This window comes from Barbus barbus (assembly GCF_936440315.1).
Source record: "Barbus barbus genome assembly, chromosome: 13".
NCBI classification, from domain to species: domain Eukaryota; kingdom Metazoa; phylum Chordata; class Actinopteri; order Cypriniformes; family Cyprinidae; genus Barbus; species Barbus barbus.
The window spans coordinates 7,227,418-7,245,452 of NC_136741.1; the positions used below are offsets into that span (position 1 = coordinate 7,227,418).

Consider the following 18,035-nt stretch of genomic DNA (forward strand, 5'->3'; position numbering starts at 1 on the left):
TGAGATGCTTAAGGAGAGAGGTTTTGTAAGTGCATTAAAGAAATAGATTGTTCAGAAATTAAAATGAGTTAATTATTTACTCACTCCAAACACAGAAACATCCATTGAACACAAAAGAGTTCAATGGATGTTTGTTTTAAGAATATCCTGTTTTTGTCCTTACAATGTCAAGTCAATACAAACCACTCAAGGTGAGTAAATGATGACAGAATTTTCATTGTTGCGTGAACTATTCCTTTAATTTGGTTCCTTGGTGCAACCAATGACACAAGACATGTTATAATGATCAATTCTATAAACATCGTCTCATGTTCTCTCCTGTCGCCTTCTATTTCTCAGAGTCAGACAGTAATTCAGACAGTGAGATGAACGGCTCAGAGGGTGGTAAAAAGAAGCGCAAGGATGGAGTCACGGAGATGGACACCGATGGAGAGAAGACTCCTCAGAAACTCAGCAAGGGGTTTTCCCATCTCAACTCCTCCACCAATCACGGCCTGTCTGACTGTCTGCCACTAAACCTCCAAGTCATTAAGCCCTCCAGTGTGGCCACGCCCACCATTGTGAGCAGCTCCAGTGCCTTGACCTATCACAGCTCTCCCTCCTCATCGTACTCTGTTGGCACCTCTCCAGGTAACCACAGGCAACGTCATTACTAAACTAAACCTGGATATGCTTGACACCTTCCTTTGGAGCTCTGTCAGTGTCAAAGTGTGCATGGGGCTGAATATGTGTCGTGTGTACATGTATGCCCTTTTGTTTGTGTATTTGTCTGTGTGCAAGCTGTCACACTCGGGTGACGGAGTGTCTATTTTTAGAAAGATAAATGGGGGCGTCTGGCATCACTCGGCTCCCTTTGTGCCCGTCTATTTGGGTGTGCGTCCTTGGTCCTTGCCGTTGTGTCTGAGCTCTGTTTGGCCTGTATTCCAGGAAAAAACCTAAACAGAATTAATATTAAACTCTTTCCATTAATTGTGTGTTTGGTTTATACAGGGTCAGGTTTAGGGTTAGGTAAATGTAGCTGGTAACAAGAGCTCTTTGTGTGGTGTCTGGGTTAACCCCGGTACCTGTGTTTGCCTTAACCTGTTAGCTGAGGCACATCAACCAACACTGTTTGGCTGACTTAATCTGTTTTTCCTTCTGAAGCTAACAGACATTTGTTAAACAAAACACTCACAAATCCAGCAAACATGGCACACAAGTGCATCTGCTCTTGGACGGCGTTCAGCATCCCTCACCGCGATGGAATGAAACGCTTTTTCTAATGAAGCCGAAGTGTGTCCGTTAAAAAGCGTGAGGAATCTGTAATAAGCTGAGAGGAGTTACTGTGATGATTTGTTTTTGGAGCATTATTTGAGCTGCTGAGAGATCCGTTTAACTCCCGTTTTGTTTGCAGACTTCATTTCGCGAAAGGCGATAGATTAGAGTGATGATTTTGTTTGTTTCTTCCTGTGGTTTTGTTAGTGTCACTATTGCTATTACTCGTATTTTGAACAACACCCTGTCCCTAAGCGTTAAATTTGAGCATCTAGCTTGTCTTGCATCGTTTGTGCAACAGACATGAATGATACCTCAAATCACGCGGCTTGTTTAGGAAAGTTATTAGTTTGCTATTATTTGATCAGATGTGTACCTGCCTAAAAGTCAGGCTATATCCCCCATAAATTTACTCTATGAGAGAGAGGTTCCCAAGTCAAATCTAAGTACCTAAATACCATATTTGAGAACTGGAAGTGGGTTCTTTTGACACATAAACTAGGTAAACATAATATGCATATAATGGCTGTTCTCCTTTTCTTTTTTTTTTTTTTTTCTTTTTTTTAAGTAATGGTACAGGTTTTGATGCACTACTGTTTAAAAGTTTGGGGTTGGTAAGATTTTTATTAAATGCTTTTGTCTCTGCTGCAAGGCTGCATTTATTTAATCAAAATACTGAAAAATAATATTGTGAAGTATCGTTACAAATTAAAATATCTGTTTAATAACTGCTAATCTTTTTTTAAATTTAAATTTATTCCTAAAGCTGAAAAGTAATAATTTAAAAACAATTGCACGAACCCAAACTTTTGAACATACGTTCATGTATCGGTCAATAATGTGTATCTATTTGTTGTTGCTCATTTGTCCTATTTTTTTACATGCAATTTCTTTTACTTAATTTATTTTTACTCTTTAAAAACAATAATTTAATAACTATATTAAGCAAATATTAGAATTATTATCTATTTTTCATACTGTAAATTAGAATGATGGCTAAACTTACTTGATTTCAGTTTTTAAGTGTTTAATTTTTAATTTATTTAAAAATATTTTATAATTTAAATCATCATTACAAATCTTCCATTAGCATATGAAACTATTTTGGTTTTTCAGTATTGGCCAGAATTTTAATATCTCTGAACCCCTAGGAACCACAATTCAGGATGCCTTAGCTACCGAATTGAAATGCCCTGGCATTTTAGAGGCAAGATGTATGCATGCAGGCACCATCAAAAGCAGAACAAATAGAAATCAAGGTTTTATTTGATGATGTTTGCTCATTATGTGAGTTGTAATTTGTATGAGATGATAAAACGGCTTGCTTAAAGTGTGTGTGTGTGTGTGTGTGTTATAATGCGTTTTGTCTGGCTGTTGTCTTGTCTCAGGCTCTGCGAAGAGAAAGCGAGTGATGAATGAAGATGATTTACGGATTCCGCTGGAAATGGGGTACGTTTAAATATGACACACGCTGGTGGCAGCATGACTCAACACCTGTTAACCGCAGCTCTGCATTCTGTGCTTCTAAAGCAGCAGAGCACACGGTCTCATACAAACATCGCATTAAAGCTGCAGATGTTTAAATACTCTGCTCAAATCAGAATTCTTTGTTCTATTATTGCAAACCAGTTCAAAAAGCAAAGTAGCGGCAGCATTGCACAGTAATGGTGTAAAGGCATTGTACTTTGAATGATTGTCATATTCACATTCATAATTCATATTCAACATATTTGCATGATATCATGGTATTATCAAGGTACATGTGAATGCCACAGCAAAAAGTTATATGAAATAAATTCTAGAAAAGTTTTTTTTAGTTAATTCAAATCTACATTGATTATTAACATTTACACATTGTTGAAACTTGATGAACCAACATCATGCCTTCCTATGACTTTTAAACCTATTTTACTTGAATTTTGGTGATTTTTATGATTCAGTTTGTTCTTGCCTGGAAAATAGGCTTCTTGCCTCCATGCTTTTAAATAATCAATCAATCAAAGTACATGTATTACCAATCCCACTATCATATAAAATAAAATTAGTATTAAAAATGGCATAAAAATGTAATGATATTGCATTAAAATAAATGTTTTAGTTTATCAAGCAGTTTTTGAAGGTTTGTGCGAGTGTGTTGTATAATGCACTACTTCTTCTTCAACATGTTTGTTGTTGTTCTAGCTGGCAAAGAGAGACCAGGATGAAAACAGTGGGCGGTCGGCTGCAGGGAGACGTTGCGTATTATGCCCCGTGTGGCAAGCGAATGCGACAGTACCCGGATGTCGTAAAGGTAACCTTTACCCATCTTCCCCGCGGCCTCACGCTTAGACCCCCCAAAACGCTCAGGAAGCCCCACTCCCCACCCCTTTCCTCTCCCAGTGCACCTTTAACAGTTATTGGTGTAAGATCCAGCAGTTTATTTAGGTGATCTGGTCACTTTTAGCTAGCTGTGCACTGTTATGGCAAGTGTGCTAGGCTGCTTTCAGTTTGGTACCATTATAGTGCTAATGGCTCTCTGGATGTCCTGTCTGACAAAATCACTATTATTCTCTCTTCTGTAGTATCTGTCCAGATACGGAATAACTGACATCACACGTGATAATTTTAGCTTCAGTGCAAAAATAAGGGTTGGTGACTTCTATGAAGCCAGAGAAGGACCCCAGGTGAATGCCTTTCATCTCCTCTTTTTCTTTTTTGTTCATGTTCTTTTTTTCTCTCTGTTTCTCTCGCTCGTATTCTTTCGCTCTCCCTGTATCTCTCTTTCATCTTGAACAGGGCAGGGAATTTGATTGAACCCCGATAGCTTGAATTTCCCCGTTTAAACTGTAGGGAGTCTGTGCAATAATCAGCGCTCGTTGTTTCCACAGGGTGTTACTTCATGTTTTGTCTGTCATGAGTGTTGAAAGAGATTCTTTAGATTAAAGATACAGTGGAGCAAACGTTGGGACAGTTTATTGATTAAAATTTAAAATTGACTCTCTTGTTTTTTTAATTTACTTCATTTCATGCTTTTTAATTTGTTTGCTTAAATTGGATTTACATTGAGAATAACATTTCAGAATATTACCAAGTAAAAATTAAAGTGATTATAGACTCACATGATCGTTAGTGATGTGACGCTTCTCTGGGGAACCAGACTAAAATAGGAAACTTTCTACCATCATCTTCATAAGTCTGACCCTCCTCTGTCCCCTGCTTCCCTCAGGGTCTGCAGTGGACCCTTTTGAAAGAGGAAGAGGTCATCCCCCATATCTTGGCCATGGAAGGTCGGCGAGGTCGTCCACCCAACTCTGAGCGGCAGTCGAGGGGCAGCAGCGAGGTTTCAGGCAGCCGGCGGCGAAAGGGCCGCACCCCGAATCTAGGAGAGAGCGAATTCCCAAGTCCCTCCGAGGCCAAACTGCTGCGCAAGCTGGAGGCTCAGGGTAAAGTGCTTCTTTCTGACTTATTCACCTCATTCATAGATAATAACGCATGTATTGATGGAAGAGATTTGTCCGTTTTCCTAACAGAAATCGCCCGACAGGCGACTCAGATGAAGCTCATGAGGAAACTAGAAAAACAGGCGCTCGCACGGGCTGCCAAGGAGGCCCGCAAACAGCAAGGTACTGCAGGCTTATGAATACCACTCTATTACTCACAATGGCGTTCAGACATCTCGCTTAAGCCTCGTTCTATCTCTCATTCAGCTATTATGGCTGCAGAAGAGAGGAGGAAGCAAAAGGAACAGTTGAAGATTCTCAAACAGCAGGTGAGTTTGAGAAGGAAACCGGTTTTCGGTCAGTCTGCGGGTCACTTGGTATGAGATTATAAGCGTTAATTCAGAACGAAGACCACCGGTGCTTCTACGGCTGCAGCTCGGCTGCCAGTCGACTTTTTTAAATGCACAGCAGCACTTTCAATTAACAGACTTCCTCCTCCTCTCCTACCAGGAAAAGATAAAGCGCATTCAGCAAATCCGTATGGAGAAGGAACTCCGCGCACAGCAGATTCTCGAGGTACGGAGTGACTGCGGAAAGAAAATAATAAATTAAAAGAGTTGAAATAGGCTTAACATTCTTAAAATACACGCCAGCCCCTTCATTTCCTGTTTAACATGGAGCCTGGACCACAGCAGAATCACTCACCAGCATTTTGGGGCTCTGAGTTCTGCATAATTTTCATCAGGACTAATGCTAAATTGGTTTTGGTGGACAGTTTTTGAATATTAAATTTGCTGCCTCCTGTGTTTCAAACCAGAGGTAAATTAGACATAAAAGATTTTTTTCCATCAGACAATGGCAGTTCTTGCATAAGTAGCAGGAGGAAGACACTGTTTACTTTACTCGCCCAATTATAGAGGCTTCAAAAGTGTTTTAGCCGGGAAAAATCAAATTGGAGCTGACACGCTTGGCAAGCCATTCTGAACAGGATTTCTTGTTGTTTGTAATTACGTATTTAAATTTTCAGCTAATTCGCCTTTGCTTTATTTTTATATTGCCGTTGTCAGAGCCCGAGGAATATTGAATAGTTTTGAAGATCTCGGGGCTGATTCTGACACGGACTTGAAGAGAAAACATTCTCAATCACTGACTCAGTGATCTGTAGCTAGAGAAAGCACAACAATGGCAAGACGTGAGGCAGAAGGGCTTTCCTGTGTGTGTGTGTGTGTGTGTGTGTGTGTGTGTGTGTGTGTGAATGTTTCGATGCCAGCTCTCGCTTTTCCTCTCGCAGACACATCAATCAAAGTGTTAGTATAAGTTATAAATAAAACAGATGTTTGTTTAGCATGTTTAATTTAGGTTTATACCCAGCACGGTAGCACTGGTCTGACCCAGACCTGTTTTGCATTGGCAGGCAAAGCGGAAAAAGAGAGAGGAGGCTGCCAATGCCAAAATGTTGGAGGCGGAAAAGCGAATAAAGGTCAGTTTGTGAGTGAGAAGAGATGCTACACACCTACTCTTGCGCACTATGAATCATCGCCGTGGAAACCCCCACCCCACACCCGAGAAAACTTCCCTTGCTCTCACCTACCCCGGCAAACCATTAACATTCCTCGGCCACAACAAAGGAGCAGAGCCTCTGTTTGACTGATGTCTGGTGGCCTGTGGGGGAAAATTAGCTTGACATCTGGATTTTTGCTGTTGTTGTTTAAAATGAAAAATGCACAGTGCATCTTTTTATGTCTTGTACACATGGGGCCCTCACTAGAATATACAATCTGTTCTAAATAGCCTCCCTTATTTAAATAAAGTTTTTTGTCGAGTATTATGCTTTTAGTCTCGTCCGTTAACTTTGTAGCAATCTTGTGGGCTTTCTTAGGGCAGTATGATGAAAGTGTTGTACGGTATAAATAATTTTATCTCACAATAACAGTATACCATGATCTAGTTATTTTGTGGTAAATTCCATGTATAAATTGTCAATGTATGGGGTCATTTATTCATTTATTTTTTAAGAAATTAATTACTTATAAATTCCTTTACATTCTTTAAAAAGTAAATAACGTTGATAAAAAGTGACAGTACAGACTTTTACATTTATACAAGAAATTTAAATTAATCCTTTTTGTACAAAATTTTAAGCTCATAATAAGACTATTAATAAAAAAAGTTATATTCAATTCACATTACCATTTTTACAGTTTTCATACTTTTAATCAAATAAATATGAGCATATAAGACTTTTAAAAAAATGTACTGACCCCTTTTAAACAGTAGTGTATTAAATCAGGAATTTTTCACCTGCGATATATTAATGAAGCATCTTTAATTTTCAATTTCTTTTTTCTTTTCTTTGGTAAAATAACAAGGTTTCCTTAATAAAGTAAAAAATATAAATTTGTTATCTTTACAACATCCCACATAATTTTTCCCTTGCAAGGAGAGATCATCATATTTGGGGATCCATGGTATCAAAAAAACTATTTTTGTCTCTTTTTCGATTAATTGTACTCAGTATCGTAGAGTACTAATGGCCAGTTTTACTAACAGCTTGCGCCAGCGCAAACCGTCTTTTGGCATTAAAATAGTACTGTCAGGTTTTACTAAAGACGCGCAGTGACGATTTAGCGCTGAAAAGGTGTGGCCACAGTCATTTTTGACCTTATTGAATATGCATTTTTAGGAGTTTCCCTTTCAGACACAAAATTTATAGGAGGAGAGTATTCAAATGAATCCCGCAACGAGATTTACTAACGTTTGCGTTCGTCAAATGACTGGCATTTGTGCCATTAGGCTATTTAACGCCCCCAAAAAGCATGTCTTAAACTATTTTGCGCTTGAAGTGGATGCAATTTGTTGCTAGGAGAAGGCACCGCAGAGATCAGAGAGCATAGGGTCGAAGGGAGAGGATTTTTCCACACGTATTAATTTATTTGGAAAGAACACATTATCCGATATGTAAATGAGATGTTGCGTCTGTGTTCCTTAATTTTTGCGTTGTTAGTAAATGACCCGCAGAAAATTTCCCCTCCCATCGGCGCTGTTTTGGAATTGTGCTCTCGTGCTAATTTGCCCTGTTTAGTAAAACTGGCCCTAAATATTTTATTTATTTATTTATTGCCAAAAAACATAATTGTCTGGAATTTCTTGGTGAGAAATTTGTACATGCATGCATAAATTATTCAAACCATTATAAAGAATGAAATACAGATGCATAAGTTCCAGAAGAATTTAAAACATGGACCATCCTACAATAGGTACTGTTCAAAAAGCGTGTAGACTTGGTTTTAAATGCTTTAAGTCGTCTGCCTTAGGGTAAAGGAATAAAAAAAAATGTCTGGCCGGATGTGTGGAATCTCTAAGAATTGTTAAGCCTTTTTCTGCAAATGTGAGACATAAATGTCATCAATGGTGGGCAGATCACATCCTATAATATTTGAGGCAGTCCGCACTATATTACGAATCTGACTTTTTTGTTGAACTGTAGAGCTGCCAAACCACACTATTATTGAGAAAGTCAGCACACTTTCTATGACAGCTCTATAAAACCTGATCATACCAGCTTTAGATACTCCAAAATCTTTATGCCACAATACCACTCAGCACTAGTCTTTCTCTTAAGGGAAAATGAAACCAAAGTTGATGACTCATCTTGTTTGCAGGGGCATGTACGATTGTGTAGATGGTTGACTTGTTCTGTAAAACTCTTCATTTGCTGATAGCATGTTTAGGTACAATATTACATATATCTTGCATGATTTGAGTCACCATTTATACACAGATTACTGCATTCTTAGGCCTCATGGTTAGGACAGAAGGCCCAGACAGGATTCTGATTGATGGTTTCATTTTAGACTGTCATAATGAGTGTTTTGGTATAGCATTGAATTTTTTTTATGTTTTGTGTTTGTAGGAGAAGGAGATGAGACGCCAACAGGCTGTTATTCTCAAGCACCAGGTCAGTCACCACTCTCATAAATAATAGGTCTCATGATGGCCATTTATATAGTAGTAGTAATTTTTTGCTACACAATGCAGGAGAAAGGGAGGCAAAGAGCATTTTTTTCTTGTCTAGTTCACAGTGACGATGTGAAATGCAGTGCGTTATGGATTAAAAACTGTCCTTAAATAGATTTGTTCAGTCTTTGCCCGTGTAAGAAGTGGCGAGTTTCATGTGGTTGTTTTTAACTTTCTTCTGTTTCTCTCTGGTTAATTTCCATGCTTTTTTTGGGAGTGGGATCTGTCTCTTTGGGGTTACAGGCTAAAGTTTTGAGTTTGTTTATTTTTTCTTTTCTTTTTAAATGACGCTGTGATTTTTTTTCTGTCTCATAATACTCTGCCAACTCTCTCTCTCAGGAGATGGAGAGGCATAGACTAGATATGGTATGGGTATGTTTCATCTTCTGTACATCTAACACTCGCATCGTGAATCCTGGTTGTGATATGATGTCATAGCAGCACATTTTTAAATGTAGCACTGGCTGCTGTCAAAACTACATTTTCCTTCTGCATGGCTTTTCAAGCAAAAAAAGAGAACAAAAGAAAAAAACTGCATCGCCTACATCTGCTATGTGTGTCAATGAGAGAAAACCGGCTTTGATGCAGCAGGCCTGTGCCTGTGTCTGTGTGTAAGCGTGAGTGTGTGTCTATGGAGCCTGTTGAGTACATACTTTCATTGGTGGAAAGTGCCACACACCCTCATTCCACGTGTAAAGTCACCCCAATATTGTGTAATATCATTGTCGCTGTGAAAATGTGAGTGTGTGTGTGTGTGTGTGCGTGTATGTATGTTGTGGCAGACTCTTTGTCAAGATGTTGCATTTGCACTGTGCTGATTGTCCTGCCTGTGAGGTCATCAGTACAGGTCATAGTGCCTGACCAATGAGAGAATTTGAGGAAACTCGTACTTCTCTCTGTTGTACATTCCATGCCATCTGTGGGTCAGATATGAAAATTTCACACTAATTGGCTTTGTCCTTAAAGTCAACATGAGACAGTATTCACAACCCATTTTGCTTCCTTGATGTGATGTTTTTCAGAGTAAAATATTTAGCAAATTTGTGCAGCACTTAATTTTTCTTGATTAGACTGTAAAAAGTGGACATTCCATACCAGAATGGAGCCAAACCTGAATGCAAGTTTGCTAAAAAATGAATAAATATTTTGGCTATTAGTTAGAGGTGCACTCTGCAATTTTTAGAATTTAAAGAAATGAATAATACTTTTGTTCCCGTGGGCTCACCACCTACAGGAGGGACCGTAAGGGGCCGGTGCAAAGAGGATCGGGCAGCAGTCGAAGGCGGGGGCCTCGACGACCCGATCCCTGGACACAGAAGCTAGCTCTAGGGACGTGGAAAGAGCTGGAGGAAGTGTCTAGGGAGAGGGAAGTCTGGGCATCTCTGCTTAGACTGCTGCCCCCGCGACCCGGCCCCGGATAAGCGGAAGAAGATGGATGGATGGATGGATGGAATAATACTTTTGAAAAATATATATTTAAAAATCATGTACACTCACATAAGATAAAGACTCTATTCATATCAGTAGTGCAATAAAACTTAAGATCATCACACATAACGAGCCAAATACTGCTCACGTCATCTTGATTAAAGGGATAGTTCACCCAAAAATGAAAATTCTGTCATTAATTACTCACCCTCATGTCATTCCAAAGCCGTAAGACCCTTAAGAAGATATTTTTGTTGAAACCCGAGAGCTTTCTGACTCTGCATAGACAGCAACACAACTGACACGTTCAAGGCCCAGAAAGGTAGTAAGAATATCGTTAAAATAGTCCATGTGACATCAGTGGTTCAACTGTAATTTCGACTGACAAGGAAGAGAAGAAATGGTTGAATAAAGTAGCTATTTCTGTTTTCTTTGCGCAAAAAAAAGTATTCTCGTAGCTTCATTAAATTAAGCTTGAACCACTGATGTCACATGGACTATTTTAACGATGCCCTTACTACCTTTCTGGGCCTTAAACATGTCAGTTGCATTGTTGTCTATGCAAGGTCAGAAAGCTCTCAAAATTCATAAAAAATATTTTAATTTGTGTTCTGAAGATGAACAAAGTTTTTACTTTTGGGTTAAGGATCTCTTTATCACCCTTGTATTTAAACAATTCAATTTGTAGATCTTTTCATCTAACTGAAACTGAAACTCACGTGATGCTACATCCACACCACTAGATGTCAGTATGAATCCAAGACATTGGTAGCGCAATATAAACAACAAATTACTGAGTGCACATTTTACATTATCCAGCAGTCTGAGTTCTTGGTAATCTCAGCCATAAATTAGTTATTTGCCAGTTTTACATTTTAAAGAAAGATACTCCGTAAGATACCTGAAAAGTGTATTAAGAAAGTAAATTGGGTCAGTTATGATTTCATGTTGACTTTAAATTCATAATAACAGTGACATAACAACGTGCTTCACTGTAAGGACAGGACATTGAGGCTAAAGGGAAATCTGATGTATTTTCCCTTGTTAGCTTCTAACAGTAGCTACGCTAATCTAACTCAAGATGCACCGACAGCTTTCCTCCTCTGACCTGCCCATTACATCTGTGGCTTTTCTTTTCGCTCTTTTGTTCCCGTCTGATCAGCTGTAACACACGTTTTTGTGGCTGCCTCATCCTGGCCATAGCAATGTTTTTTCTTTCTCTCTCTCTTTCTGTGCAACATGCTAAACCACGCTGATCAGTTCTATCGTCTGTCTCTGGCTTTTATATTTTGTTTGTTTTCTCTGTGTGGATCTGTATGCTCTGCTTTCCTCCACTGAACGATGGAATCATTCTGTCTTTTCAGGAGAGGGAGAGGAGGAGACAGCACGTTATGCTAATGAAAGCTGTGGAGGCTCGCAAAAAAGCTGAGGTGTGCAAAACGAAATAAATAAATAAAAAACACTGTCCCTCACCACTCCGCTCTCCTCTCTGCACCTCAAGGCTTTCTCACGTCACGTCTACTTGCTCTGCTACATTCCCTGAATGTGCTTCACCAAATAATTTTGATGTAGTTTGATAAAGTTCCCTAAACATTCCTCATTCTCCAAAACAAAGTTTTCTTGTAGAACATAATACCCTAATGTCAAACACACCTGATGAGGCATCCAACTGGTTAGTAAAGTCTTTCTTTCACCCCGCAGGAGCGTGAACGCCTCAGGCAAGAGAAACGTGATGAGAAACGCCTCAACAAGGAGCGGAAAATGGAGCTCCGGAGGCTGGAGCTGGAGCTGATCCGTGAGATGAAGAAACCCAATGAAGACATGTGTTTGACGGATCACAAGGTAATGGAACTGGATTTCAGACAAGTTTTGCATTGTTTAAAAATCAACTTTAACGATCATTTATGAACCCTTTATTTAGAATAAGATTGTTTTTGTAAGATTATCTTTTCTTTAATGAGCCATTAACATAAAGACTCATCCAATCAGAACTCTCAGAGATATGATGTCATACACATATCCTAATCTTACCAAAGCACTTCACAGTGAAGACAGAATACTGCCACCTAGTGGTGATAAAGATAGCATTATGATGAAAGTTAGCAGCCTTGAATCTTAGACCAGGAGTTTTCAAACTTTTTGATGCTTATGGGGAAAGACCTCATTCTTAAAATATAATGGCTGCTGCATAAAGTATAAAGACCCATTTTTACAGTGTACAGTGTTTACAGACAACATGTTTCTATAATAAAGTAAGTGGTTTTTATATTGTAACTGTACTAAAGACAACTCATTTATTATATCATTATCTAAAGCTGGGGTTTGTGAGGGAACTGCAGGGGGTTCATGGGTTGATGAAAAGCTTAATTATATCTTATGTAAAATTAAAATAAATAAATGGTGCTGCGCAATAATTGCGATATAACTTAGTGTGATTATCAAGTCAAAGGCTGCAATTTACTTAAATAACTGATTGTAATAATCTGATGTGCTGTGTGTTTCAGAGTAAAGGATGCAGTGCATTTAATTATTATAATTATGAAATTTATTTTACAGTACAATTGTAATTTACAGCAGTAATTGAATTTTGTCTTAATTTTTTATAATTAGAGTTACTAATGCTACTGCTACTACAAATAATAATAATTATTATTATTATTACAACACCTAAGATGTATTTTTTACTTAAGTAAATTGTTTTTATTTATTATATATGTATTGATCTGAGTTGGAAACATCCTGGCTTGGACAATAGGCAGTAAGGTGAAAGGCCACTCATAAACAAACAATCAAATATACGAATAAATAAATATTTAACGAAATGTTGAATCACATGAACTAAATCAGCTTGAAAGACATTTTTTGCATGATTTGAGCAAAAGTAGCAGACTTGATACTATTCTTGTCAGATTTCATTGCTCATTTGAAACATAATGTTTACAAACATTTTGTCTCACTTGTTTCTCTATATTTCTCTGTCGTTCTATAGCCCCTTCCTGAGATTCCTCGTATCCATGGTCTGGTTCTTCCCGGGAGTGTGTTTGCGGACTGCCTGATGGTGGTGCAGTTCCTGCGGAGCTTCGGGAAGGTCCTGGGCATAGATGCCTCAGAATTGCCCACTCTGGGTATACTGCAGGAGGGACTGCTCAACCTGGGCAACAGCATGGGGCAAGTGCAGGACCTGTTGGTCCGACTACTCTCGTCTGCTGTGTCTGACCCAGGATTGCCTCAAGGACACAGGGTGAGGAGGAAATGCCTGGAGGTTACTCCAGTGTGATTGTCAATGTAATAAGTGTACTTTCAGGCCTGTTTACACCTGCTATTAACATCTGTCTCAAGTGACCCTCTCACAAGTGCTCAGCAGAGACACATTTCTGTTTACATCTGGTATTAACATGCGTCTCCTGTGGGTGCTTGTGATCAAATTTAATCGAGGAAAGGGTCTCTGGTTTAATTAACACATAAATCACTTACTAAGTCAGTGTGCCACTGCATATAAATGATCTGTCTATCTTTGGTTAAAAGGGTTAGCAAAATTGCAACTGTTCCTTTTTCTCCATCAGGCTAAGTCTATCTTAGGTGACCACCTGACCAGTGTGGGTATGAATCGGGACAATGTGTCTGAGGTTTTGCAGCTGTACATGGAGGCTCACTGCTCTCAGACTGAGCTAGCTGATCTTTCTCTGAGTCTGAGGACCAAAGCCTTTCAGGCCCACACACCGGCTCAGAAAGCCGCTGTCCTGGCCTTCCTGGTAAATGAGCTGTCCTGCAGTAAAAGCGTGGTCAGGTAAGAACCAATAGATTCCACTTATATTTTCAAAGTTCAGCTGCAGTGATTCTTGATTACTTGATAGATGTTTACATTGGTACAGAGCACAACTGTTTATACAAGGCTTTTTTTTTTTTTTGTTATCACAATATATACATTACAGCACACATTTTCAACCTTGATAAAATAATAATCCTTAAAGAACAGTTAACTTAATAGCATGCTAACAAGACCTTTTAAAATGATGCAATTAAATACTTTATTTACTTTAAACAAACAACATATTTTTGGAGAAATATGTCACATATTTTAAACATTAATTCAAAATCAACTAATTACACCTATGCAAGACATTCTCAAACACAAATGATTCATTTGGACTAGAGATTACATTATAAAAGTGATACATGCTTATATTCTGTCAGGCCTGCCTGGGTAATATGAAATATGCATCTTGAAATAATAGGGCATAAAGAGGCGGTGGAGGGGTCACACAGTATGACGTTCACAGAGCTTTTAATACGCCATATGAACACAGGAACCTCAACAGCTTGTGTTCATCATGTGACATTATCACACATGTATATCTGGAATCTACTGGGGTTATTAACATTACCTAAAACTATCAAAATCTTATTGTTAAAAAAAGCTGGAATAACATTTAAAATATAAATGGGGGATTGAAATATTTAAACTTAATAAAAACTGGAAATGAAGTTAAAGCACTAAAATTAATAACTGGGAATAAAACTTAAACTGAAAAAAGAGAAATTAAACCTTGGTAATATAATTTTAATATATCATTTTTGTAGTATAAAAAATGAAAAAGCACATAAATGTAATAAAAATAAAAATTAATTTTAACATTTATTAAACTATAATAAGTTAATTAAACTAAATAATAAAATTAATAGTCAATTAAACATAAGTAATGCTAAAATAACACTGGTATCTACAGCAGTACGAAACGGTTTGTGTGTTTTTGCAGTGAGATCGACAAAAGCCTGGAGCATATGAACGTGCTGAGGAAGGACGAGTGTATTGTGGAGGGCAAATTGAAGAAGTGAGTATCAACATTTATGCCTGATTCATGCAAACATAATGGCTGTATTTCAGGACTTCTCTATCTAGAGACAGCATTTTCAGCTATAATAGATGTAGTGAAGTGAAGGAGTGAAGTGACATTCAGCCAAGTATGGTGACCCATACTCGGAATTCGTGCTCTGCATTTAACCCATCCAACGTGCACACACACAGCAGTGAACACACACACACACACACACACACACACAGCAGTGAACACACACACACCGTGAACATACACTCGGAGCAGTGGGCAGCCATTTTATGCTGCAGCACCCGGGGAGCAGTTGGGGGTTCGGTGCCTTGCTCAAGGGCACCTCAGTCGTGGTATTGAGGGTGGAGAGAGCGCTGTTCATTCACTCCCCCCACCTACAATTCCTGCCGGCCGGAGACTCGAACCCGCAACCTTCGGATTACAAGTTCGACTCTCTAACCATTAGGCCACGACTTCCCCTGAAATGTATTCAAACATTTGAATCTTACTAGGCGTTAAACACAACCAATGTTTCCCTTTACTGACTGTTATAGCGGTGCATTAAATGCAAATATCTTAGTTTTGTCACTAATCAGTATTTATGCATATGTTCATGCAGAATGAAAACAATCTACGCTAAACGGACAGGGAAACGTGAAGCAATCACTGGAGGGGAGGAGCCTCAGGCTGTGGGCGGCTCCGCCATTGGTCACAAGCGCAAGAGGAAGGCCGGGGATAGTGATGACGACGATGATGAAGATGAGGACAGTGAAGATGCTGGGGATGAGGATGAAGATGAGGAGGAGGAAGAGGCTAAAAAGGGAAAAAAGGTGGAAACGTGTGATGAGGTAAAAGGCATTCATTCATTCCTTTCAAGTGTACTGTAGTTTCCATATAGCAATTACTCTGTCTTTAGCAGATATTTTTATATTGATTGAGTCTGCATATGTGTGTGTGTCAGGATGAAGGAGACCCAGCCACAAGTGTTGAAGAGCTGGAGAAACAGATTGAGAAATTATCAAAGGTAAATTCAGATGTCATGATTTATGGCTGCATGATTTGTGGAAAAAATCTAATTGAGAATATTTTTTTATTTTTTTTTGATAAAATTTGTGATCGCAGTTTAAAATGTTTGGTTGTTATTTTTTATTATTTGATTTGATTTGATTTGATTTTTAAAGGTCCAGGTTTACTGTGCTTGTTTTTATGGTTATGCGATTTTGTAATTATATATCAATATAACTATAAATATAAATAATGAAAATGATATATTATTAACAATATATTATTATTATATTTATTATAATAATTATATTGTTAGTAATAGTACTAAATAAAAATATTAAACAAAATAAGAAATATTACTATTGTGTTATTTTATTTAAAAAAACAAGCAAATAAGAAAATTAGTACTACTACTAATAATAATGATAATAATTACAAGTAGAAATGTACAACTTATATTTATGTTTTAAACATTAAACCATCAAGTTTTTATTTTGGAAGAAAAACACAGGGTGCTTGTATAGCTGCTCATTTGCTGAAAACAGTTTATAAGTTTATAATATGGTTGGTGCATATTGTGTCTTAAATGTGCATTATAAACGACCAAACTGAGAGCAGATCTGGAAATGAGGTGCTTCAAGACACTGAAAACACCAGATCATGCTTGCGTGTAAATGAACACAGTGCCACACTTCACTCTGAAACACGCAGTGCATATATTTATTTAAATAAATGGCAGCCTTTGTGATTTTATAATTGCACAAATCCATTTTGCAATTTCAATTAATTGTGCTGCCCCGTTAGTCCCTCAAAAATGTGTATTTCTGTGTGAGTACAGCAGCAAAACCTGATCCGTCGGAAGCTGTTTGAGTCGTCTCACGCCCTGCGGTCCATGTCGTATGGGCAGGACCGGTACCGCCGCAGATACTGGGTCCTCCCGCAGTGTGGAGGAGTTTACATAGAGGGGTTAGAGAGTGGAGAAGGTGAGTCTCTCGACCCATCCCTCTATCTATAAATGCATTTGCATACAGCCACACCATTAATTTTACACTAATTATGTTTTCCTTCTGTCTCTCATGCAGGGGTCGAGGAGCTGGAGAAAGAGCGTGAGAGGTTGATAAACTTTCCAGTGCAGGTCAAAGAGGAGCCTAAGGAGGACGTTCTGCAGCATCATCAGCATGAGGAGATACAGAGGGCTGTGAAGGAGGAGGTGGAACAGGAGGAGGAGAAGCCCATCGATCCTGATCAGGAGGCAAATAACGAGATGCGCTTCTCCCCACTAAAAGAACAGCAGGAAACAGAGGTTGCGACCACACCCCCTCAACCACCAGAGCTCCGCCCCTCACAAAGCCCTCAGTGTCAGGAACTGTCTCGCACACCTGTTGGGGCCAAGGGGCTCTGCCACACCCACAACGGCTGCCCGGCAACAGTCGCTATGGAAACTACATCAGCATCATCTCCAGCTCACTCTCCAACTACCTCCAAGCTGACAGAGGCCAGCAGCCCGAGCGCAGAGCACACAATCCCTCCTCCTCTGCAGCTGGGCATCCCTGCGCACATCCTGCAGCCGCAGCAGCTGGCGCAGACTCAGCTCCTGGCCAACGACCAGCTGCTCAAGGTCCTCAGTGAGCGCAGCGGGCACTGGTTTAGCCTGCTGCCTCGCTCGCCTTGCGACGACACCTCCCTCATCCAGCCGTCTGCACACCCGCAGTCCTCACCCAGCAGCAACACCCCCAGCACACGGCCCAAAACGCCACCTCCACCATCTACCTCCTCTCCGCACCATCACCTGCTTCCTCTTTCTGCATCTGCAAGCCCTCTGAACCCCTCACCTGGTGGGATCAGCAATCTCAGTTGGCAGGTAATTACCCATCCTACTTGAAATATATATATCATATTTACAGTGTCCAACATGATAAAGTGAGAAGCACTTCTGCTAGCACTTTTGTCCTAACCAAGATATTTTGTAGTTGTTTGCATTCTATTTCTTTCACGTGACTTTAGGTTGCTCCGCACACAGTGATATCTCAGTGGTTCAAAGTCTTGCATCACATGGCTATATGAAATATGCCTAAGTGTTGTGATG

General features: G+C 39.2%; 1 protein-coding gene across 12 annotated transcripts in view; it reads left to right on the forward strand.

Annotated features, from left to right (window-relative positions):
- Positions 1 to 18,035, forward strand: part of LOC306879471 (bromodomain adjacent to zinc finger domain protein 2B-like) — an 81,841-nt gene that overhangs the window by 56,591 nt on the left and 7,215 nt on the right. For 2 of the 12 annotated variants that reach the window (XM_079432434.1, XM_079432445.1), the window contains exons 10-28: positions 340 to 630; positions 2,643 to 2,703; positions 3,436 to 3,544; positions 4,460 to 4,676; positions 4,764 to 4,856; positions 4,941 to 5,002; positions 5,184 to 5,249; positions 6,088 to 6,153; positions 8,587 to 8,631; positions 9,030 to 9,062; positions 11,483 to 11,548; positions 11,820 to 11,960; positions 13,108 to 13,359; positions 13,682 to 13,905; positions 14,876 to 14,950; positions 15,564 to 15,792; positions 15,906 to 15,968; positions 16,788 to 16,932; positions 17,032 to 17,810. In XM_079432434.1, coding sequence (XP_079288560.1) covers positions 340 to 630; positions 2,643 to 2,703; positions 3,436 to 3,544; positions 4,460 to 4,676; positions 4,764 to 4,856; positions 4,941 to 5,002; positions 5,184 to 5,249; positions 6,088 to 6,153; positions 8,587 to 8,631; positions 9,030 to 9,062; positions 11,483 to 11,548; positions 11,820 to 11,960; positions 13,108 to 13,359; positions 13,682 to 13,905; positions 14,876 to 14,950; positions 15,564 to 15,792; positions 15,906 to 15,968; positions 16,788 to 16,932; positions 17,032 to 17,810 — 3,017 coding nt within the window. The remainder of the gene's footprint in view (positions 1 to 339; positions 631 to 2,642; positions 2,704 to 3,435; positions 3,545 to 4,459; positions 4,677 to 4,763; positions 4,857 to 4,940; positions 5,003 to 5,183; positions 5,250 to 6,087; positions 6,154 to 8,586; positions 8,632 to 9,029; positions 9,063 to 11,482; positions 11,549 to 11,819; positions 11,961 to 13,107; positions 13,360 to 13,681; positions 13,906 to 14,875; positions 14,951 to 15,563; positions 15,793 to 15,905; positions 15,969 to 16,787; positions 16,933 to 17,031; positions 17,811 to 18,035) is intronic. The other 10 variants (XM_079432438.1, XM_079432435.1, XM_079432439.1 and 7 more) reach the window with 8 other exon arrangements.